This window comes from Rhopalosiphum maidis, chromosome 1 (assembly GCF_003676215.2).
Source record: "Rhopalosiphum maidis isolate BTI-1 chromosome 1, ASM367621v3, whole genome shotgun sequence".
NCBI classification, from domain to species: Eukaryota; Metazoa; Arthropoda; class Insecta; order Hemiptera; family Aphididae; genus Rhopalosiphum; species Rhopalosiphum maidis.
The window spans coordinates 41,823,246-41,850,562 of record NC_040877.1 but is presented as its reverse complement, the minus strand read 5'-3'; the positions used below and the strand labels follow the sequence as shown (position 1 = coordinate 41,850,562).

Sequence of the window (27,317 nt, the reverse complement as noted above, 5' to 3'; positions counted from 1 at the left end):
TTTCGGTATTTGTAAAATAAATTGCTAGAGTAGTAGAGTAACTGCATATTTATTTATTTAGGCTCTTATCACATTTATTGACAGATTTAAAAAAAAAAAATGCTGGTATTAGAATTAGATAAGTCACTAGGGCAGGCGTGTCGATTTTAAGATAATATGCTCGGCTAATGGCTATTTCAAAAATTCAACAGTATTTAATTAAAACTGTGTTTATAGCTTTCCCATCACTACGCCGTTTTTCATTATTTTCCTGAAGCAGAGATAAGCGAAAGAAAAATAAGCATAGTATTACATCATCCTGAAAACTTTAAATTTATCATTATTTCAATTATCATAACGCATTCTGTCGCGATTCGTGAATAATCGTCGTGGATACGGTAATTGAAATTAATAGTTATGTCATAATAACAATACACATGGTACATTAAGATTACGCAATACTTTGAAAATAATTAAGCGATATCAATTATAGCATTAGGTACTATAAAAGTAAGTAATAATGAAAACTATATAAATATAATACAGTAGAATCCGCTTAATCGTGACACATTGGGCGGTGACCTATTCGTCCCCGTAATCCGTCTGTCCCGTTTAACCGAATAACTAATAAACCGATACATTCGTTCGGGACTGTGCAATCTGTCCCCATTAAGCGGTTGTCCCCTTTACGCGGTGTCCCAAATAAGCGGATGTCTACTGTATACCTATATTATGCACAATATCATATTGTAATCTGTAAATCGATGAAAATGTAATTATCCACCGATATCCGGATTTATTTGAAATTAAATTAAGTTTTTTAAGGGTAAACAGTAAACACTATAGCAATATTTGTATACGCGTAGAACTTCTACATTTAAATTATTAATATGTCTTGAAAATGTTAAAAGCTGATAATATGCAGTTATATATGTACTTAATTTGTGAAAAAGATAGTTTTACTGTTGGAGATAAAAAACATACGGGAGAGGACTTGACAAATTAAACGTGCAGTGGATCACAATAAATAAAAAGATTAAACACTGATTTTTTTGCAATAAATTTTACTGTTTAAAGTTATAAGAAAAATGTGTACAAAACATATACCTATAGTGAAAATGTCAGTGTCACATAATGTCTTGTCCACAGTGTAGTCACTCAGCTGTGGATCCTTTTGGATGCTTTATTTGTAAACGTTCTACACATAATAATACTCATTTCCAAATGCCACTCATCAAGACTAGACACTTTCCTTAGTTGCGCGGTCGTAAACATGTTTTAATCTTCTTTGGTATTTTCGACAAGTGATAGTAGGCAAACGTTGAAGTGTAGCTAATAATATTGTAATATCACCTATATATTTTTTCATATTATTACAATGGACGTTGGACATAATATGTGTTCGATAGGTCGTAGAACGTCACGGGCCGGAGGATTTAGTCGTCTAGCCTACCTCTCCGTAGTCACAGAGGGCGACTTCGGTTAAAAAAACATCAGAAAATACTGTCAAACGGCCGTCTATTTGGTTTCGACGACGAACGCGTTTCCTCGGTCGATGCGTACATCGACTTTTTTTTTTTTCAAAAGCCCGAGAAACCACTCAGTGTGGACATTATGGGCATACACGAGAGCGAGTAGAATAGATTTTAACTCGGTCGCTGCTCGTATAGCGAGCGTTTCACGCGTTCAGTTTACCGGCAAACCGATCAAAACGGCGCATCGGCGGGCCCTTTGACGCGCACCGTCCTGTAAAATAACAATGATATACGTGCACCGTTGTGATGTGACTTTTCGTGTGATTCGCCGCAGGTGTTCGAGCGGACGGCAAGCGGGCGGCAACGGTGGTGTTCGATGCGTTGGTCACCGTCACCGCGGCCGCGGTAACGACACACGGTCGACGGACGACACGCCATGTCGGCCACGGGCGCCGCCGTGCTGGTGGCCACGGCGCTGGTGCTGCTGCAGTGCGCGGCCACCGGTTGCGCCGGACAGAGCGCGGCCATACGGCACGGCCGGTCGCGGAACGCCAGGAACCTGCGGCCGAACGCACAGGCGTCGGCCAAGCCGCAGCAGACGGCCACGGCCGCCGCCGGCAGCGAGCTGGACAACGACATCGTCAACCGGCTGCTGCGGATCGTCGAGTCGCAACAACAGTTGGGCGACAACTGCACCGCCGGCACGCACCTCAACCTCGGCGAGGGCGTCGTCGACCGGTACGCCCAGGTGAGTGACTTTTTCACTTTGAGTCGTATCGTTTAGGCGCAGTGTTGGCGTGTCGTGCCGTGTCGCACGACGAACACCGTACTTATACGGCGACAATATTGTTTCCGGCGATTTCCCAGAGATCGTTACAATGCATCATCGTCAATATCGTTTTCGAGCACCAACATAATATTATAATTTGAATTGATCATCTCTCATCAATCGTACGAGTAGACTTTGTTGCGTTACCGTACCGAACGGATATTTTCCATATGATAAAAAAAAAAAAAAAAAAAACGTTTAATTCCAGAAAACGGTTAGTTTTACAGATCATACATTTCTCATTCTGTATACTGTTAGAAAACACGCAGTTGTGCGAGGAGACACTATAGTCGATACTTGCACACGACGTACCTCCTTCTGCTCCCCGTTCGCCATCACCGTTATCTATAATTCCTATTTTTTTTTACGTTCCGTTTTAAATTGATTTCCGAAAATAATTATTATCAGCATATCGTTTTTTTTTTTTTTTTATATATATACACTGTTTTTTCGCATGACGTTGAGCTGACAGCATTATATTGTTAAAAATAAAAGATTATAAAAGGCCGCGTTACGCGTCATCGGCCAGGTCACGAACATCGGGATTTTTATTTACTTTTTTCTTCTTTCAAGATAAAATGTTGAAAAAAAAATCCACTTCAGTTGTATAGTGTATTATCGCGAGCTCAGAATTATATCGATCAGTCGATCGAAAATCGTATTTATACCCCTCACAACAAATTGCGCTAATCACATATCTTGTACATGGTAAATAGCTATGCGTGTAACGAATATTATATATTATTGTATTATTCACGTTTAAATTAAAAAAAAAGTCGAATGATATAATATGACGTATAACACTCGTATACATAGTATAGCGAAACATTTTGTACAGAGGTAAAGTAACGTTATTTACATTGTACAGTAAGAAAATACGAACCTATCGTTTTACATTGACATTATTTTTTTAATAACATACTAAATAGTTTAAATGTTTTATTGTTAAAATATATGTCGTATGGGATATACTGGAGAATGGTCGGGTTGAAAACATTTACCTTTTAAAAAATATCATATTTGTTCATCTAAGTTAACTTTCCCAAATCTTTTCTTGTGAAAACCGAGTTAGATTTAATTAAAAAATATATATATGTCTTTTAAAAGTTTCTATTCTTTTCAATTAATAATAACATTTATGAAACGAACCTTTTATAAATCTGACAGATTAAAACAATATTCAAAAAATAACTGAACATGAACAATAATAATATTTAATATGAGAATTGTATTATTGATGTTGTTATGTTAAAACAAGAGTTATCGATATAAGAAAAATGCGTCGAATATTTAATTAAATATTTATAAATCAACTCTAAAATTGCTCTTATAAGCGACTTACCTATTTACATTAATTAATAATATTAATTATCAAGTAATATATTGAAGACGCAATATACCCGAATTTTCTGAAAAAGTCACTTTTGATCTTTTTTTTCTTAGTAATATTCTTAGTTTGGTGGTCATAAAAAATAAAAATACAATATAGGTACCTAACGTGTATGAACAAGACATGATATATTTAAACATAATACAATATTGTAAGATCAAGACATCAAGTGCATGTATATCTTAAATAGTCTAAAATTTATTAAAAATATATGAAAAATACTTCATGTAACATATTATTTAGTATTTAAATCGATGTATAATTGAAAATGTATATTAAGAAAAAAATTACCTTTTGTGAAAATATTCTAAACACTAAAAATGGTATCTTAAACACACGTTTTATAATCTACTTGACATTTTTTTTTTATAGTATATAAATATTCAAAATCAACAGCAGATAAAAAATAATAATGAACACACTTCGAAAAATAGATATTCGCTTTAAAATTAAAATTAAAATGTTAAAATGATGCGTGATAACATAAGATTTTAAATGTATTAAAAAATTAATAATCGAAGTTCTTAAACCACTATAAGTACGGCTTATGAGGAATTCGAGCTTTTTGCCTGAGCATAACATTTTTAAGAAAATAATAATAAAAAAAAAATACTTTTTAAATAGCTTCAAATTAATCTTGAATTTTTAATATTATGAACATTTTACTTTGTATAGAAAATAATAAATTTACCAATACTAGAATATTTCAAGTTTACATGATCGATATATTTTTTTTAATAATAAAAAAAACCCGTTTGAGTTTAAAATTTAATATTTACATTTGACCCATTATCTAAGTAACAATTAAATTAAACTTTCTACCAGGAACCATCTTCAAAATTGAAAATAGAATCTTTTATCTTCTTAAAAAAGTTTTTAAAGGTACACACAAAGAAATTATAAATATTATTGTAAAACCAATACATTATACATAAATTGTTTCGCTCAGAATCTAAAAATGGACTCTGGTTATGAAAAATTTATTTATATTGACAGAGATTATTGAAAATTTTGTAAAATAAAAAATAAAAATAATGAAGATTCGTTGTTTAAATATTTTTAACATATAATTATGAAAATGTTTTAAAGTTAATGAAATTGAAGAGTGGATAATAATTTTAGAATTGCTTTTGTACTTGATTTCCTAGTTATTTAAAATACATTAAATAATACAATGTATGTTGGGTATCTAATACAAAATGCATTATATAACCAGGTTATAATACACATTCAAAAGATAACTACTCTTAGTATAGAATTTCTGACGAGGCACATACTTACAATATCTGCGTAGAGTAAGTATTTTTTTATTGCAAACATTTATACCGACTTTTTTAATCAAACTAACTGACATACAAAACTGTAGTTTGAATAGTCTTACGCACGAATCATTTAAATATTGCATTAAATTTTTATTTTTAAACATCAGTCTTATTTTTATTTGACGTTAAAATAGATCACAAGTTCTGTGAAATGCTCATAAATCTAAATTACTGTCGATTGGATTCGTGTATACAGTAATTTGAAGTTAAGATAAAATAAACAAATCAGAGCTGTGGAAAAAAAATAGATAAAAACTATTTTAATCTATTTTGATACATATATATGTATTATCTCTTTTAGTAAATACGCATCTATTTTTAAGACCTATTAGAAAATATTTTAATGCTTTTACTAAAATAACCAATACAATATTTTGTTTTTTTGCATAGACATTTAATATATAATTCTATTATATGTCTATGTTTTGTGTTAAATTGATAATAATTAATAATGATCTACGATTTTTCGTTAATTTATGGTTTAACGATTTTAGTATCTTACTACCTATCATAAATATAGTATTATTGTGTTAAAAATCATATTACACATTTTAGTAATATTAATCTATCCCAATAAAATTAAATAGGTGTCATTTAGTACGAAATATATTAAAAATATAATTTGAATTGTTATTTGTCAAAAATCAATGTATTTTTTATAAAATAGTACAAAAATTAAATGTCATGTACTAACATAAGTATAACAACAACAAATTAATTAATTGAAACAATATAAGATATATATTATATAGGTACTATAGACTAGAGTTTATTTTAAATAATTTAAACCTATAATATTTATTAATAATTACCCCCGATAATGTACATGAATATTTAATAGCCATTTTTGATTTTGAATCATTTTTCAATTTGTTGTCAGAATAATATAAATTCAGTACTTGAGTATACTGTTTAAAGATCGAATAGTACATTTTCATAGAAACTATTTAATCACTCGTTTTTATAGGTTATATAAAGGAATAGAACTTGACTATCTGATCAAAATCAAATGCTATTATCGATGTTGTTTATGGTCTAAAACATATTTTTTTACATTTTCTTTGTAAATATATTGTATAATATTATAAAGAATAAATGTCAGTGCTATTAAGTAGAATATAAAAACAAAATAGGTTTTTTGAAGAAGACGTGAGTGGATTATGTAATTATTTTTAAAATAAAACTAAAATAGTAAATATAAATTTCGATATACGTCATTCGATCAGATTAGACTTGTATAGGCGTTGAAAAGGAAGAGCGAAGGTTATTTATACATTTTTCAAAAACCAAAGTGTAAGTTCATCTAATTACCTATTATAAAGAAATCTCATTGTTTTCAAATTATCCAATATAATCACGATTAATGACGAAACGTATAAACCTATTATTCACGAATTTTTAATAAGATTTGTTTTTTGTTCAAACACAAAAGAGCATTTAAAACGCTTACCCATAAACTGTTTGTTGAAAAAGTTGATAGATTTATTTTAACATTAATAATAAATTATTGAAGTCAGCTATTGTTTCAGAAAAACATAATTTAAAAATAAATATGGTAGATACATTTTCATATTATAACTATCCCTTGGTGGAATAATAATATTTTGTTCGTATAACATATTCATATAGAACAGTGAAACGTAATTAAAATTGATATATTTTAATACTTATATAAGCCACGTATTCATGATGATACTATAATAATGCATGGGCATATTCATATAAATCGTTGTTGTAGAAACCTATAAAATACAATTTAAATTTATCTTTTTTTTTTTCATTTATTGATATTTTAAAATGCTTTTTCTCATAAAACATTATAAACAATCCAGTAGTTGTTTAAATAATAATAATTGCATACACTGTTTTACAAAGTGGATAATATATTATTAATAGTAGGTTATGTATTTATGTATGACTACTATGGATGGGTAAAAAGTGGAAATTGTGCCTAAATAAATTGTGGAAACATAATGAAAATACCAGGGAAGCCATTCTGATGTATTTCAAACGTGTATCGCCATTAAGTAGTTCACTTTAATGGATGTGTTAAATTTGAGTTCAATGTTAAATTCAGTGCAAATAAAAAAAAAAACGATTCTATACAGAACATAAACAAAGTGTAGACCTCTATTTCTAAAGATATTCAATAATTCATATAAATGTATATTATATTATTATTATAAGTAATTTAATTTTCTAATAGTTATCGGAAAGCTAAAATAACTTTGACCCTGTAATCTGTATATAATATTGTTTTATTAATAATTATAATACCATATCATATTATTCTATTGTTATCAGATTATAAGTCAATATTGACGTACACTTTATTATCGTAAATAGATTCTTAAAATAACTACTTAAAAATTTATCTGAATACTTTGAAAATTACATTATTTATGAAATAATAATAAACTTTATGGGGAAAGTTTAAACTTTCTAATTTTAATATTTTTTGAATCGTGACAAAATAATTAAAATTGTTGGAGTAAAATTCTGTATTTTTCATTTAAATATAGGTACTTACCAAATCTCATTCGAAATCACCTTAATTTTTTATCCATCTGGTAAAAAAAAAAACATTGCCACACTAAAATAGACTGCTCACGTAACCTCATCGACACATCTACCACATCAACCACATCTACCTTGACAACGCACATTTACCATCTGCATAAAATGTTCGATATATGGGTCTGTCTTCAGACCACCATCTCACCTGGATTGGGTTTATATCCACCTCAAAATATCAAAATATATTAATTTCAAAAATAAACTTATATTTAAACTGCTTCTCAGACTTATATGGACTTACGGCGTACAACTCTGAGAGTCTGCCAATCCCTTCAATAAAACACAAATATTTCAATCGAAAAGTATGTGTTCAACTATACACTACTTGTACACTACATAATAATTTATAATCCTTCCAAACAGTAATAAATACTACCAAAAATCTTCTATAAACGTTTTCATTCCAGTACACACAATCATTAAAATCCACCGATATCTAAACTTTTTGAACACATTAGGCGCCTGAAGTGTCGTGATGTCGAGATCTACTGGTGAGCTTCCACTAACCACACATTTGTAGTTACAACACTGGTTGGCTCCTTCACCCAAGCTGTTTTTAGATTGCTATATAATATATACTACTTTTTTCTTCGTATATAAAAATATATACTTATTGTTAAATACATTCAATATCACTAATACGTATTATAAAATTTAAAAATAAAACAAAAAAATAAAATAAATATATTTACGATTTTGTCAAAATTAAAATGCAAGTAGGTTAACAAAAAATGTGCGCATGATATAATGTATATATATATTTTTAATATTCTAAGAAAACGTGCGAGGAATCTTGTATTAAACTTTTAAGCATTTAAAAAGTAATGCATTTTCAATTACAAAACAATTTGAAAATGTTTGGGTTTTGTTCGTGTATTTTGTCATTTATATTTTGAATTACAAAAAAAAAAAAACAAAATTAATTTTTTCGAAAACAGGTGCCATGTAAAATGTCTCACCTTTCCATAATTAATTTCGAGTTTACACTGATTATCTTGAGAAATTATAAATTTTTAATAAAAGTACTAAAACATGTTTTGCTTTTGTTTCCTTCGAGTTACAACTTAATTTTTCGACAGTCCCTAAAGGTGATTACAGATTAGCGTACGTAGTACGACGGCGTTCAGGATATGCAATTATCTTATATACATGTTTAATGTATTAACTATTATTATATTGTAATCGATGGAATATTTACTATGTCAAGAATAAAACATTATAAAGGTTTTACATTTGATAACATATCGTTTAATTTATAGGTATCTAATATTCCTAAACATTATGTTCTTTTGTGATCTTTACACACGATTAATATCGTGAATCTGACTATAACGTAGCACTAGTTGTCAATTTATAATAGCATTTAAATGTCTACCTCTAACTGGTGCAAACACGGGAAGACACAAATAAACGCTTCAAAAAGCACTGAACCTTCAATTTACCTTTAATATAAAGCTCACCCAACGACTTTCATTTGATATAATTAATATATTACCTATGTAGGCATACCAGCCAGTAGTCCTTGATGTAACATTGAATAAATGTCTAACGTGGTGGTCATTAATTTCTATTAAGCTACAAGGGTACTAGCGTATTTCAATGCTATTCGAAATTTGATATAAACAATCTACATTAGGTACAAATTAAAATATCCACTATTAATATATAAACAAATACCACATTCACAACTTACTAGCCCTTACTCTGCTTGAAGCAACTGATTAGCAAGCTGAAAAAAACTTAAAATATTTCAGAATAAAATTACCCTTTGGTTCCAAAAAAAAATTCACATAAATATGTTAAATTCAAATAATTCACTATAAAAATATTGTTATAATGATATAGAAAAACTTAACTTTATACATTTTCGAGTATAGTTGAATCAAATACTAAATTTGAGATTTTATGTAGGTATCTGATATAATGGTAAAAAACAACTAACATGATTTAGTTAGAACAAAAAACAAAATAATTTTTTAACCACCATGCAATTAATAATGCTATCAACTGATGTATAAAGTTCCATATGATTTTTAATGCATTCAATTTTAAAGGTGTAGAGTGCATTTAATTTTAAATATAAAAACGTAAAAAATTTTTTGTCATAATCTAATAAATTATTAGTTATATAAAAGGAATCGAATTTTCTCTGGATATTCTAAACATTTTTTGTCAAGGAAAATAATAATTTTCATCAGTTATGTCCAATTTAAATATGCTAATTTTTAGAAAAAAAATATCGAAATAACATTTTTGATAATATTAAGCATAAAATTACTTTATCTATTTATATGCATATTATTTTCACGATTTATATTTAAGGGTTTTAGTATTTTCTATGTGTTTACTTCATAATTTAAAAAAAAAATATTTTTAATGTATTATATAAATAAGGCAAATAGTTATTTTATGTTTAAATATATAAATGGTATAATATTTTTAATGTACATCTTATAAATTTAGTAAATATATTGAAAATGAATGTATAATATATACAATTTACTCGCATCAGATAATTTGTTTATATAATTTTTAATTAATCATTTTCATAAAGTAGATAAATATAGAGTTATAAATAGAATATTTTTAAATGTTTATTATTTTTAAACTTATAAAACATAAATCAAATTTGATGAATCAAAAAAAGAATAAACATTTTGTAGGTTGAAAACTAACGTTATAATATAAAAAGAAATACTATTTGTGGTTGTCAAATTTAATATACATATATAATGTACCAAATAAATTCATGATGAATAGTTAATTTAAAATTTTTGAGATCAACTTTACTGTATTCTGAATTGTATGACCTTCCAAAAGTATTACAGTTATAAAACTCTAGTTCTTCTACACAAGTTAAACTTTACAATCAATTTTATCATATTATTTCATTTACACTGAAAATACCATCAATAGTTAAAATAATTTTATAACTTATTTGTATCTTTTTGTTCAATACACAGTGTTATTATAAGTTATAACGTACATAGTTACATTAGACACGCATTCGACATTTAATTTATTTGACATATTGTTAATCGATGCGTTAATTCCATAATACCTGCTCTAGAGTTTAGAGCCAAGACAAATTTTATTTGACATCATTCGCTGGCAGGGGCACACGCCATAACGTAGTTATAAAAACTTAATCTATTCAGCTAATATTATTATGCGTACGTGTGGTTGACAGAAGTCGTCCGAAATTATGGAACGAGCGGTGGTTTAGTCCAGACACAGCAATAAACGCTTTAAGTGGTCATGGTTGTGGTAAACTCCTATAATAGGCACTATAATATGTGGTTAGCATTTCAAAAATTACACTACGTGTGCATAAAATACTTGAAACCTCGTTAAAATGGTATATTACGTCGTTTTTATTTTATCCGTTTGTTTTCACTAAAAGAATATTCTTAGAAACGTCAAATTTCAAAGATAAAATATGTTATATTTTAAAACTCATCTTTGGTTATAAATAATTTACACTGTACTATTTTGGACATTTCGGTGTTTTTAAAATATATTTTTTTTCTTAATAATATTTTTAATATATTATATTCTTTTTAAAAAAATGAAAATTATTTGATCATAATATAACTCAATGTTTAGACATATACAATATAAATGTATTCGGTTATAGGTAAATGTATTATTGATAATAGGTAATACACTTACAATATCGAACTCCGTCAAAAAATAAAATCATAATTGGGGAACTTTCTCTGATGTATAGTTAGGTTTAATTCGTTATTGAATAAATTACTGAAATAAATATTTTAAATTCAAATTTGACTATAAATCAATACATACGAAATACAATTCTGAGTGAATATGATTGTTTGGCTATATTTCCAAGAATAATTTATTACAATATACCTATTATGCGATCACACGTATTTAATATTATTTAATATGAAAGGATTATCTTAAAAGCTGATACCGATTACTGTAGATTAATGTTAATATGTTTGTAGAATAAATAGCTTAAGGGGCCAGCACACTTATATTTCCTTCTCAATCTGTCTCTCGCACAATATAGCAATAAAGGCACTCTGCAATTAAAACTATCTGGTTAAGTTTATAGCAAAGGAACCTAATATATGCCTTAGGAGGATATATCCTGTATATCGAAGGATAGATTTTTGTTTTTAAATGTATTTATTTATTGAGAATTAAAGATAAAATATTAGAGAAATTAAATACAATAAATCTTTTATCTAAATTAAATCACGCTTACATTTAAAACGAATTAGAATATTGAAAAAACTATCAGGCTCTGCACAGGAAACATCTTTCTTTGTAGAATGTATAAAAATGTCTTTGCCATACACTAGAGTTGTAATTGTAGAAGTATGGAATACCTTTGTTGCTTTATTACATGCAAGACAGCAGAAGAAAACAAATGTTGGTGTGGCGGGCCCTTAAAATTAACCTAAATATTACTACAAATAATAATATTTTAAAAATAAATAAAATAAATAATTTTTATTTTAAATATCAAATTTTGTCGAAATTGTTTGGTAACTTACAAGACCTGGATGTAAGGAAAATCTATGACAAACCATGTACCAAATTTTTAATTTTTAGATCTTATCTTGGATCTTCAATATTTTGAAAATCATTTCATGTCTATGAAATATACTTATATAATGAATATTTGATAAAAATGTCAAGTTCTTATAGTTATTTATTTTTAATATACAACAACAATTTCGTCAAAATCGAACGTTGCGTAAATATCACAATTTTTTTGTTTTTTAATTTTCAAATTATTTTTAAAGTACTTGACATTTTTGGGTCTAATCTCGAAGTACATGTCAAAATAAACAGTTATTTTATAAATACGAGGCAAAAATGAAAAAAAATACACATAATTATGAAACTAATACAATCATTGCTTCTCTCAGAATCTAAAATGTATTGTAAGTATGTTCCTTTATATTTTCTACATGCCAGTATTATAATTATCTGAAGTCAAGATATACAATTAAAAAATGTTATTTTTTGATTATATTTTTAATATAATAATCAAAGAATGACAGTTTACATGATATAGTTATGTTACATTTATGATTAATAATATAACCGCGCACAACACATCTTTAATAATAGGACGATTAAGCATAAATCACACGATCGCTGTAATATAATAACATACTATATAATTAATAAAGTACACCGAGATATGATTTTTCTATATGCCTATTAAAATTATTAGAGAATTCCGTTTAAAGAATTCCTATTTGTTAGAGTTTTTATTATTATTAGAAATGATATGTGTTATTTCGTGTATCTTGACTTTACAGTTGTAAACAATCTACCAGATTCTTCTATTTTTCATAAGTTATCACAATATATAACAACAAACAAACAAAGAGCTTTAAAATTGCACTGAACATCTTAAGCAAACAATGGGAGTATTGTAGTGAAATTTGAAACTATTTAAGTTATTTGTTGTATTAAGACTACAATTCATACATGACAATATTCGGGTCTCGGGATGACACAGGAGTAACATATTTTAATACTACGTACCTAGGGTACTTTTACATTACATTTATTAAGGAATCGTACAAGTGTATTAAAGGAAAAATTTTTCTTTAAATATGTAAATACAATCGAATGAAAGCATAATATGCTGATAAATGAAAAAAAAATATGCCCAATTATTGACATCTTATTTGTATTCCAAAACAGGGTAATATTTCATTGATCTGTACATAAAAGACCTTCAGTAATGATTTAAAATAAAAAGATTCTAGGAATTTATTAAAAGATATTGTTTTAGAGAGTTACGTGTGATAATGGAAATAAAAATATGTTATTCAAATCCAACTGACATTTTTGACATTATTAAAATATATTTTTATGTAATAAAGTATTATTGTTTGTATTTATACAATATATTAAACGTGTGGATTATATTTTTATTACTAGATAAAATGATACTTCAATTTTATATTTTGATTCGTATTTACAAAATATACATAATTGTAAATTAACATAAAACGATATAATACAATTTATTAGAATCAATCAATGGTTTGCTGTTCTCTATTGATTATTAATGCATATATTAAAATTTAATTAGATATTACAAAAGTACAAATAGTATAATAAATTATTAGATTTAAAATGTAAAATAAACTACGAAATAAACACTATAAACATAAAAGAAATGAAATGAAATTGAATTAGATGAAACTAAATTGACTATAAAAGATTTCTAAAATAATAATTTGTACGTTAAGGACGAATAAAAATAACTGAAATTATTGAATGTTCAATGTTTTGTTCATAGCTTATAAATATTAATATACTTCATTTCTTTCATAAATAGTTACTATATGAATTTATGTACAGAATACTAATATAATAATTGTCTATGTAGTAGTAATACATGTATAATAATAATTTTATGTATTTATTTATTAATAAAATATATAATTCTATAATAATATCATATTATATTTTTATTTAAAATTAGTTGACTATTGTTTTAATAATTATAAACTCGTTTTAACTTTTATTTAGTTAAATCTAGATCGTAAATTATTACATCATTAATTAGTAATAAAACTTTCTCTGTAATTTATTAAACTACCAAATATAATTATAGAAGTTTTTGCGTTTAACATATTTAGTGGTTTAATACTGTAATGTTAAGTTTGTGATTATTATTTTTTAATAAATATATTATATATTAAATACCATTGAGAAATTCTAAAAAAAATTATTTTGGAATTAACTGTGTTGCGTAGTTGTATGGTGTCGAGTGTATCTCGTCAATGAGTGGTCACTTGATAGAATTTATTAAGTTGGTATTCAACGATAATAACAATCAAAAAATGATTCTGAGCAGAGACTACATGTCAGTATATATCTATACATATTTTAATACATTATATAATTTTGATGCTAAAGTAGTTTATTTTTCTATTAGTAATACAGGATAATTTAATTTTTGATGCATACTCACTGAAGGTACATAATATTACATAAATAGTTATTATTTAAATAGAGTTTCATATTATTTATGATTGTTATTAAGTATTAATATATTATTATGTATCTAATTACACAATATTAACGTAGGTACCAAAGGATAGTGTTTTTGGTTTAAACAGTTTGAAATTATTAAAATATCGTCAAATACAGAAAACCATAATATACAAAGTATTATAAAAAAGATTAAAGTCCATACGAATAATATTTTGGAGTTCAAATAAAACACCATTTAATACTTCGTCGAAATTAACATCTATAAAAACTATTTATCAGCGATACCTTGTATCACAATTTCAAGGTTATTCGTCAAGCATAATATTTTGTAGCAGCGTTTAAAGACAACAACTAAACGAATTCAAAGTATTAAATAAATGTTCATATTAAATAGTTCAAAATTGTGTATTTAAAAAATTATCTATTTTTAATGAAATATTTCAATTTTTAAATTATAATAAAAAATAATTATTGTTATTTAGGTGTGAATATCCATTGTCATAAAAAAATATTTGACTGATCATAACATGTAATACAATCTCACTGTACACCATTTATTTTTTTTAAATTTTCTTAGTAAAATTTTATGAAAATATAATAGTATATATTATTTTTTTATCATTTCTTATATGATAGTAACATATCAATTTGTAAAAAAAAACGTACATCGTAAAATTAGTAGATTTATTTATCCGCTCAGGATCTTTAACCACAAAACATTATTATTATTCGAAATATATTAATAATAATATATCGTATTTATTCATACAGTTGATGAACATACACTTAAAATTTGAAGTAAAATAAAAGATGTATTTAATGTAAAATAATGAAACATGTGTTCATAAACAACAAGGTTTGCATGTGATTTTAATTTTACTGGCCACCCGAGCTACACAAACATAGCGAGTGTAAGATTTCAGTAGAATGTAGAAAGGAAATGAAATGTAGCTCCCATGGGATAAATAGTATATGAAACGCATACAGGTTTCATTTGCAACAATGTGTTAAGACCTTTTTTCACTTTAAAGGGTAATATTTTGTTACGAATCCAATTTAGAAAAAAATAAAAGTAGCTGAGCATGAACGTAGGCACCTTTTTATCTAACCTATATTGAATGATTGAATGTATTTGGTGTTTCTTATAATTAAATTTTAAACATAAGATATGACTTATATTTAATTTATATATATATATATATATTACATTTAATAATTGTATACATTGTGTATACAAAATGTATTGATTTTAATAAAAAAAACTGATTTTTATTGCTACTGAGGTAACTAATTTTATTATTATAGTAATATAGCAGTAGGTTGAATTAATTTTAGTCAAAAACATCGTAACTGCCTACCTATATATAATATATTTATAGAACAACTACCTGTAGTATTATAATTATTCATTTATGAGTCAATACTAACTTATCATAAAACGGTGTGAATATTATTGTAGTATAATTATTTATTCCACGATGTGTTATTAACTTTTACTATTGTTTATGTGAAGCTTGAAATTAATCTAAATATTTGGAAAATATCAATGAGTTTACATATTATAATAATAATGTACGTAAAAGTTTAAAGTTCTCATGAATAATATTTTTGAATCACCGCAAAATAACTAAAATATATAATTGTTATTCTTTGTTTAAATATCTAATTTCATCAAAATTTGAACTTAAAATAAAAAAAAAAATTGTTCTTATATACTCGTATATTATTTAGATGTTAAGTTTTCAGCAAGAATTTACGAGGGACCTTGTATTTAATTGTCAAACTTTGATATAAATATTTGAATTCTTAGCTAAAAAATAAATAGTAAATTTTAATGAATTTCAGAAAAGTTTTAATTTTGAATGACTATAAAACATATTGTAAATATTATAATATTTTTTAATTAATTTCGGAAAATGTGTGAAAAACTTTTTATTAAATTTTGAAGCTTTTTGTCTAAAACTAAACATTTAATAATCCATAAATGAAATAAAAATTTTAATATCAATAAATAGAAAAAAAGTGATAGAATATATCACAGTGAATGATTAGTTAATTATAATATTAATATTTATTGAGCATTTGAAATCTTAAAATTGGTTTTATATATAAGCTACTGTTTTTCTGTATTTTTTTATTTTTTATTATTCCTGATTATTTTGAAAAGTTCTATACATTTTTGTTTATGTTTTTTGTATCCTAAAGTACCAATTAGATCCAATTTACTTTCAGAAAACATCTTAAAAGTTACTGAAAAAATTTACTGCTCAAAAAGTGGTGACATGCACAAAAAACAGACATCATTGTAAAATCAATACATCCATCGCTTCACTCAGAATCTAAAAAAAAAATAATATAAGTAGCTAAAAAATAATACGTTATGTTGTTAAAATAATAAATACAAAATATATTCCAGACCAATCTATACACAATTTTATTAAAAAAGGTGTTCACAGTGTACACATTGACATTGGATAGGTTCATGATATAATTTAAGATTTTTTAAAATGTTATATTGTTCTGCCTGCGCATAGTGTTTACTCAGCTTAATCTAATGTTTTTCTAAAATTTATCACTTTAATATATTATACCAGATTATCTTCTACTGTTTCTTAAATCTAAACGACATCGAAAGGAACATTTGACCCTATAGTCTAGGTACTGACATCTATTATATTAATCCAATATATTATACAATTCCTGAGTAGTAAGTTTTACCAGAACTGAAGCTATTTTTACTAAATCAATTTTGTTCATAAAATTATATTTTTTAGACAGCTTAGGTTTTTTCAAAGAAGAAATATAATACAGATTATATTTTTAAGTTGTGAAATTATTGGAGAAATCGAAATAAATAAAACAATATTTGCTTAACATCTTAAAAAATAAAAGACAGTTTAATTATTTCTAGTCATATTTAAAAATATTATGCGTATTTTAATTCAAAATCATTACATAAAATTAATTGACAATAATAATTGTTAATTTTTGAACAAGATTCTTGTTTTTGCGTTAGTAATTTTTATTTTTATTCTAAATTAGAATTTCCAATGGGTTTTTTTTTGTATTAAAATTGTTGTTATTATTTAATGTTTAATACGTTTGTTGTTTAATTTTAGTTATTATTGTTTCTAATAACATATACGAGTTCAACGAACTGTTATTGCAAAATACTAAATGATGATTGGCCAATTCAATTTTATAGATCAAACAATTTAGTATCATCTGATATACACATTGTATATTTTATTGTATTATTATAAAGATATTACAATATGAGTACGTGAGCTAATGGGGTTTTAGTTGAAGTTAAATGTTGTGTGAAAACTAGTACTTACATACAAACACTATTAGAAAACATTAAAAAGTTGACAAAATATGAACGAACGAAATACGCTATTGAGATGAAATTGAGAACTTCTCGGAACTTTTCTACACCATTTATTGATATAAACACACGTGTTTATAATATGTCTATATATTTACTACGATAAGTTGGTAACGTAAACTTTACTGCTTTCGAGTACGAGGTGTGTATGATAATATTATTATATTTGAATTTCACTTTAAAAATGAATGATAATAACGGAACAATAAACATTAAGGAGCAGTCATATGAGAATATCTCAAGCGAAAATATGAACATGCATTTTGTTTTTAGTTCAATACACACTGAAATTACAAAACATTTCAATTTTGAAATCAAGAACATCGGGAAATGATTTTCTATAAGTCCGTATTTAAGGAACAGCTGTAACTATTAAATTGTATTATAATATATTAATATAGTCACTACCTCTAAATGTGAACTATAGGCACAAAGGTCACAAAGGACTCCTATTTTAAACGTGGTTCCTTTGAACATCGTATGCGCGTAGAGCATAATTATCAAACGTGTCGATCACTATTCAACGCTCATTTGTGTACAGTAACCCATCGTGCAATTGATTTTGATCATGGGCATTTAGGACGAGTTAAAAGTAAGTACACATTACACACAATACATGTGTGAAATTGAATCGGACGTGTGCATTACAATAATTATATTCTCGAGGATGGACATTAAACAGTTTAAAAATAAAATTAAGTCAAAATGTTAGGTCAATTTTCACTAAATAAAAACTGGTTGACGTGATAGAAGTGAGATACAACTTCAACTTGAATGTGTTAAATATTAAAATATTATATTAATGTATATGTTTTTAACTGTTTATGTGGTCGTATGGCCGATTTTGTATTAAGTGTCGGGGCGGGCGGGATAATCATAAAAAATAAATAACTCAACATAAGTTAATACGTTAATAATTGTCAGTTTATTTTAACCATTGATTTAATTGAGTTAATAAATGAACAAAAGTATTGTGTGTCTTAAAACTTTTTTTTTTGAAATGTATTCTTATTAACTTAATTTAACAACGAATCAACTATAACTTATTATATAAAAGTAAAGTCAAGTTTAAACAAAAAGTATAGGTAAGAGTCTTACCGTAAGACAGAGTTGTTTTATGATAGTTTAATTATATGGCGTGTCTTCAAAAGTAAATTTTATGAAATGTTTCTCCTTAATTTTTTATCGTATAGGTCATCACTTGTTAACTTCATGCAATGGTCTAACTGCAAGTGTCCATCTTACGAATTAGGCCATCATTCCTGGCGTGTAACATATACATAACACCCTATGCGAACTTATCTATTAATTAGCATAAAATTTAACATTAAACCTCTATAATTATAAACGAGAAAAACGATTAAAAACTACTACCTTCTAGTCATAACGTCTTTTGAGTTTTTGACGAAACCAGATATGTTAAAAAGTTTTAATGTTTGATGAATTCAATTAAAAACGTAGTTTCTAAAAGCGCTATTCTAAAGTTATAATAAATAAACTATGTTTACCGCCGTACTTTTAAATACAATATGTAATTAATTACCAGCTAACTCATATTGGCCTAGGTACTTATTACTTTAAGACATTTCTAATTTCTTGCAACAATTAAGTTAACAAAATAGAATTATTTTTTCAGAATGTATCATATTTTATGATTAAACATTATATTAACAATAGATAAATTATCTAATTTCCATCAAATAATATTAACGAATTCAAGATATTAAGTTGCGGTTGTTTTAAAATTTAAAACTGATATAGAGTTTGAGGAATAAAAACAAATTAGTTGTAGGTTTTAAGAAGAGTGATTTGGTTGTGACAGTTCTCGTAGTTACCATCGACAGTGTGAAACCGTATTGTCAATATTCAATATACTAGAATATATCTAATATACTATTAAGAAGTTATTTATGAGTTTCTCAGTTCATTATCAAGGCGTAATCTTCTCAGGATCGTAATTCAATGTTCTAAAATTTAATATTCGATACTAATACTAAAATTAATGAAACTTTCTGAGTTTTTAAATCTCAGTATCTGTTTCGTTTTCAACTGTTTTTAATTGATTTTTCAATTTTTCCAACAAAATAAAATTAACAATCCTGGTTTATGTGGGTCAGTTGGGAAATAAATCAAAATAATTGTTTTGCTATTATTATTATTATTATTATTATTATTATCATCAAAGGGGCAAGGTCATAAAAATAACGAATAAATAAATATTTTCAAAACATTGAATAATATGGACATCGGATATACAGTTGTCCAGTTATGATTGAATTATTGTCGAAAAATACCACTTTTTAAGTACCAACTGCTTCAAATCTCTGAAGTTGTTTTATAGAACTTTGAAGCACTCACTCAACCTCAAAAAGCGGTCACAATGTACATAAGGAAAACAACTCGGTATTTTCTCTGCTGCACGGAAAAGCGATGAATCATAGAAATGTTTTTGCGGGTCTGTGTAATAATTTATTATTTAATATTCCGTATATTTTCACTTCATCAGCATCGATAAATTTAAAGGCGTATTGATCATAAACTGCTCGAATTAATGAAGTTTTTCTATGACGCATTAACGTTAATGATAGGCTATTGGTGTTCAGAATTCAATGTCTTAACTCCTAATTAAAAATATTAATACATTTTTTTTTTAATTAAAAGATGAATTATAATTTAGGTTTACGTATATTATACCTAATATAGCGCAAAAAAAAATGCGTCATATGTTCATAAGATTACAAAATTAAGCGTATCAACAAGTTTGCTATGGTAATGTAGTTATATTATACATCGGCTGCTGACGGCAACATAATAATATCGGTATCACATCGTATAAAATTGTACGTATTGTAAAATATATATTATATTAAATAGGTACACAAAAAGTTTGTTCTAAAAAAATTCTCCAATGTTAATAACAATTTAATTACATAATGGTTATGTATTATTGGTACTTAATAAGCCTTTTACATATTTTTATTTTAATTACAATTATTAAAAAAATGTCTTCTATTAATAAATTATAAAAATAAAAATGTTAACAGATATTTATACTTGTCTTAATTAATTGTATTATTTATAAGTGACGAACTAATATTATGTTATAATCAATACTACCTTATACAACAGATTTTTAAGGTAATCTAGATATTTAAAAATAATTTTTAAAAAAGTACCTATCTATAAGAAGCAACTTTTAGTATCTAGATAATTGTATAATTGATTATTATCATAAAGGATAATGTAAAAAAATAAATTTTCTTAACAATTATTTGAAAAAATTAAATTAAATCTACAGTAATCTTATTTATTTTTTTTTTTTTTACAAGATAATCTTGAAACTTAATTGGTCATTCATTTTAAAGTAAACATTTGTAACGTTCCCACTTCTCTTATCTTTACCGTTCAGTGTGTTCCCAATGGCAAAATTATATTATATTAACGAAGTATGTATATATATATAATATTTAAGACAGTTAGACAGATAATGTATACTAATTTATAAAGAATATGAGATGTTATCGATCTGAGTATGGTGTACCGTCATGCCATGAGTGTGGGTGTTCGCCGATAGCGGTGCTGATCGTCGCGGAGTCTTCTCCACTGTCATATTTTTGTTCGTGTCGCATCGGTCATTACCATACACCATGACGCCCGCTGGAAAACTTTAAGTCATCAGTCGGTCCCGCTCGTTATTCCTCACATTCATCATATTAGCCATGCCCTGCCTAACGAGTAATGTACGATGTCAATATAGACAGCAATCGTTACACATTTTTCAAACAATTCAAATTATAAAAAAATAAAAGATTAACAATATACACCCAAGTTTTGGAACACCAAACTAGCTTATATGCTGATTATACGTTTTAAAATGATTCAAATAAATATATGCAGATATATCAAATGATAAAAAAAAAAAAAAAACCCATACAGTTTTTGTTAATATATTATCATGATTATAAGAGATTACCAAATGGTTTTATTTCAATGAAAATAAAACATGAATAAAAATCTGTATAAGCAATATCATTAAATACATTTTAGTTGAATTTACATTAAATCAACTCACCGTTTCACTGTGTAAATTTTACTAATCTAAAAAAATATAAAAGCATATATTATGACGTATAATATGAAATGGATAAAAAATATCTAATAGTTTTTAATCATAAAAAAAATGTATATACATATGACTTCAAAGTAGTTATACGACGAGTTAAGAGTATATATTTTTATTACTATCCAAAACTACCTTATATTATATAGTCTTACTGGCTTAAATATTTTATAAAGAGTTAATTATTTTCAAATCATAGTTGAATCGATTTTAATATTTACACTTTCTAATTTATAGATATATACATGTATATTATAATTATATAAACCGTGCGTGTGTTGGTATTTCGAGTAGGTAGTATATCATGTAAAAATTTCAAGAAAAACGAAGTTTAATATACTATTTTATATCTATGTTTAAGATTCTATAAGAATCAAGGAATTTATTGATTGGATATTTTGTCAAGAAAACGTTTTTTCTTCGAGGTTAAAAAGTTTTAAAACTTTCATGCCCCTCTTTACAGATCAGGAATCTTATCTTAATGGTCTATTCATGAGGTTATTTTTGATTTTGTCAATAGTTTCTTTACGCGTAGGTAGAGCAATGACAATCTCAACAAAATGTATATAGGTATTTTATTGTAATTCATAAAGTAATGAACATTTAATGTTTTAAAGACCAAAAACATTTTATAAGTATATTATTATAGTAATCAGAGTAATTACTACTCCGAGTAATTTGTATGCTGTAAATTTTAATGCTTTATTGTTTTTCCTAAATGTTTAATGATGATCAAAATAAATAATAAAACATCATTCATTATCAGTTACACCGATGTGAGCGAACTGATATGATGAGTGACCAATATATACGGTTTTATAATTATTTTGTGTTTGTCGTTCACATTTCAGTGTAAAGTATATTATTTACAATATGTAGTACAAAAAAGTTTGTAAAAAGATTGTAGTAAATATATTAGTTTAAGTTGTAGGTTTATACTTCAGTTGACCCAACCTATAGGTTAGGGTAACCATCAGGTTAAAAAAAGTAAAAGTAATAACTCTCGCTTGGTAAGAACGGCCCCAAGTAGATTAAAATACTAAATTTAAAGATAAAGTTAATAATAATAACTGTTGGTGAAAACTTAAAAGAAAACCAAAAAATGGATATAGTACTACAAATAATTAGGTTAAAATATAATAGATAAAATATTTGTCTAATCAAAAGTGTGTTTAAAATATTATGGTATTAAAGTAGTAATAAATTTATCACGTGAATAACATAAACATATATGGTTTATTGGATAAACTAATAGTTAAGTGGATTATCGTAAGAACAAAAGACTAAAAGAGCTGATCAGTTATGACTTACTATAGGTATTACAGAATTCGTTAGTTGTTTTGTGTTTCTGAAGATGTATTATTTATTATTTATTATAACGTACTATTTTTGAATTAAATATAATACAAGATGATATATCTATAATATTGATCAGTGCTTAACTTGGCCAAACGTTACCTATGTGCTTATTTTATAAATTTGAATAATTTATGTAAAAGCAAGACAAGGTTAGATTAGGTTACTGATGAAAAATTAACGTTACATTTTATTTTTTCTTAAAGTTTAGAAATGATTATTGTTGATCAAGTTTTTTCAGAAAAATTAACAATTGGTAATAAAATACTTTATTTTTTTTTTTCGATAAAATGTTGAATTTTATTACGTTTATCTAAATAGTAGAATTGATACAAAATTGTTGGAATATTTATAAGTGCCATTATTATTTATTATTCATAAAGTTTTTATGTGTCGAACACTGAATATTTATATCATCATCGTTTTTTACAACAGCAAGTAAAATTTTAAATTCGTAAATTTATGGATTTCTTTAATGTTTATTATATTCATCATTAACGCGATTAATTAATATCAATGATATCAGTGATAAATTATAGTAATTTTTTAGCTTGCATGGGATTTCGTAGTGATTACTTAATCGTTCTATGGTAAAATTAAAATGTTCAGCTTAATAAAGTTAACCCATCGGATATGGTTTTTAAATAAAAGGAGATGGTTATTATTATGTATATAATTTTCATAAGAACGAAAAAATCAGCGGGTACTTATTTTCGTTTTATCGCCTATATACTTTCATTATTTACATCCACCAACGTTAACGTCTACGTCGTTATAGCAAGTTGAGAACTGTACACTTAATGGACGGATGTATTCCTGCAGAGATAATAAGTGTCCGAGCTGAGACCATTAATCATGAGATAATACACGATTTCAACTGTTATTTTCTCGCTTCCCGTACTATAGGTAATAACTTTGGGCCTGGTAAAGTAAAAATAAGTTAACAAAAATTTAAAACGTAACTTATTGGAAAGAAGAGATTTTTGTTATTTATCCTAGAGATATAATATGATATAAAAGCAGCTAGATAGTCATGTCAATATTACTTGTTCAATCCAACAGCGAACAATGAGTAATGACAATAAGTGAAAAATACAATTGCCGTTGTTAATAATTACAATACGTTTTTTTTTTACCTATAGGTAACCAAACCTATATTCAAATGAAAAAAAAAATGGTTTGAGATAAAAGAATAATCCAACTTAATAATAGCTACATTTGATAGAATATTTCAGTGGATTAAAGTATTTTTCGGCAAATTCAAGTTTGCGAGAGAAAATGTAAAAATCCAACGCACCCTATTCATTGTTTTCAGCCATAAAGCTGGATGCTGGTTGAACAACTGTTGTATATAGTTTGCCTGCACACAAAAGAATTAATCATGTGATTTTACTCGTTGTAATGATGTTATAGCTTATAAAATTGTACGACAAGAAAAGTTGAGTAGATTCTAAATTTCTGCTTTCAAAGTACGTTTAAACTTAATCCTTAAATTGTTCAAAAAAAGTTATAGGTTATAAATTCTAAAATAATAAATTAAATAAATTAATAGTATAGTAAGTAATGAATAGCACAAGAAATTAAACGTGATTTTCAAATTAATTAGGAAAAATAAAAATAAAATTAGGGGATAACGGAAATTTTTACACAAAATTAGTTTTTAGCAAAATAGATTTTGTTATTTTGTTTTACTCTAAAACTAATAAGTATGGCATTTTTACTAAGCGTTTTAATAATTAAATTTAATTATTGTTAATAAATATAATTATATAATTTTAAAAATATTTTGGTTATTTTTGTGTTATTTATAAGTATATGTAATTCTTGACGTTTTCTAGTTTTATTTTTGAATTATGATCATACAATTTTAGTTTTTAAGTAAAAAGGCTAGATAACTCAATACACGGTTTTAAATACCGTATATTTATATCAACTAAAAAATATTAAAATAAATATTTATTATTTACGAATATTATGACCAATATTTATATATAAACATTTGAATACCTATGAAATTTTGGTGGAAAAAATAACGATTTTGCCTCTAAAATGTTTTCTTATAATTAAAAAAATATAATTCACAGAGATTTAATTTTTTTTTAGTCATGTACGCACCAACTTCTTCGCATTACACTTCTATTTATATGTTGGTATTTACATATTCTTATATTCATACTCTATAAGCAATATTATATAATATGTACTATGTTTTTGTCTGATATTAGCTAAACCTACCTTTTACAAATAGGAAAATAAGCTACTATAACAATACTCATAATATATATAAAATATAAAATATCCTTAGAAATAAAGATAATCCTGCTTACAACCATGTTTCCTATTTACGTGATCATTTATCAATGCCTTTACATTTAACATGTCCGTTACTTTCACTACTAAATACCTACAAAGTTTAGAAACTCAATAAAGATACACAGCACTCGAAATATACCATACCTACAGCAGTGCGACTTTTAAATAAAGTATCTATATCGAACTGTTTGTATTTCTTTGAATTAATTGTATATAATATTAAAAATATACATATTCATAATTTTATATTTAGACACAACAATAAGATAGATCAATATAATATTTTTGCTGGAATTATGAATACTAAATTTATACCAATAGCTATTTTGTAAAATAATGAATTTTGATTAAATTTGAACATTGCAATTTATTTTAGTTGCATTATGGAAACTGTTCAAACCGCACTCAATATTTGCAAATTACATAAGATATAATATTATTAAATAATAACAACATTGAACTTATCATTCGAACAAATACTAAATGATCATGTATTAGAGTATTCAACTAATATAGTTCACGGTATGTAAGATAATATTATAAGTTTGTTGTGGTCAGGGAAGTAATTAGATCGCTGGATCAAATATTATATTACTACACAAGCACCAGTGCTTCTCTAGTACTGGTTCAGCGCATACATTATAATTATAGTTGATAGGTCAAGTATTAATTACATGCTATTATATTTATATTAAAAGTATTTTATAAAATACGATATGTGGACATAATTAGCATATTCATTTTTTAAATAAATGAAAATACCAAAAGTACTATAGAAATGTTAATATCATCAATTATTACAAACACACTTTTCCGATATAATATATTATACAGAATATAAATTGCTTAAAATTATTTTATATTTTGTATTATCGAATATATAATTTAATTAATTGTTTTATTGAACTTGAGGTTGTTATACTAACAAATTAATCAAAAAATATTTTAAATATTTTATAGAAATATAGCTGTTGACTAAATATATGTATGTAAGATAAATGAAAACAATTTAATATTCAATTTAATACTTATTAAAGGATAGAAAGTAATATTAATCTTATATCATTATTATATATTTATAGTAATCTCAAAAATATTTTAAATAAACGTGTTTATTAATTTTTTTTTTCAGACATTTAACTTAAATTGGTAATTTGTTTATAATTTACGTTCAAAATGTTTCAAAATGTTTTTAAGAACAGTTGAAAGTAAATAGCCGAACATTAAATGATAAAGGTTGAAGTTACCCTTTTATAGACGTTTGTAAAGGCATAGCCATTTAAAAACCAGAATGATAAGAGAAATGAAGATAATACTTTTTTATTTTTTCATTTGGTTTACCATCTTGAAATATGACATTAAAAAAAAATAATAATAAACATAAATATAATTTAGGTAACAGTGTCTTATAGATTAATTAATTAAAGTTGAATTAAATAAATAATAAAGTACGAGTATACAACCATCATATTATTATGAATAGCGTAATTTTCTAATAATATTACAGTATATTTTTAATTATCAAATTTTAAATAATTTGTTTAATGCAAACACGTTACATAAATAAAT

The 27,317-nt window shown here is 25.7% G+C and overlaps 1 protein-coding gene across 2 annotated transcripts in view; it reads left to right on the top strand.

Moving 5' to 3' along the window:
* Positions 1-27,317, top strand: part of LOC113561116 (probable G-protein coupled receptor CG31760) — a 126,578-nt gene that overhangs the window by 16,953 nt on the left and 82,308 nt on the right. The window contains exon 1 of one of the 2 annotated variants that reach the window (XM_026967344.1): positions 1,857-2,202. The exons of the other annotated variant lie outside the window; for it this stretch is intronic. Coding sequence (XP_026823145.1) covers positions 1,891-2,202 — 312 coding nt within the window. The 5' untranslated portion in view covers positions 1,857-1,890. Of the gene's footprint in view, positions 1-1,856; positions 2,203-27,317 lie in introns of those variants that run through there. 2 annotated transcript variants of the gene reach the window in all.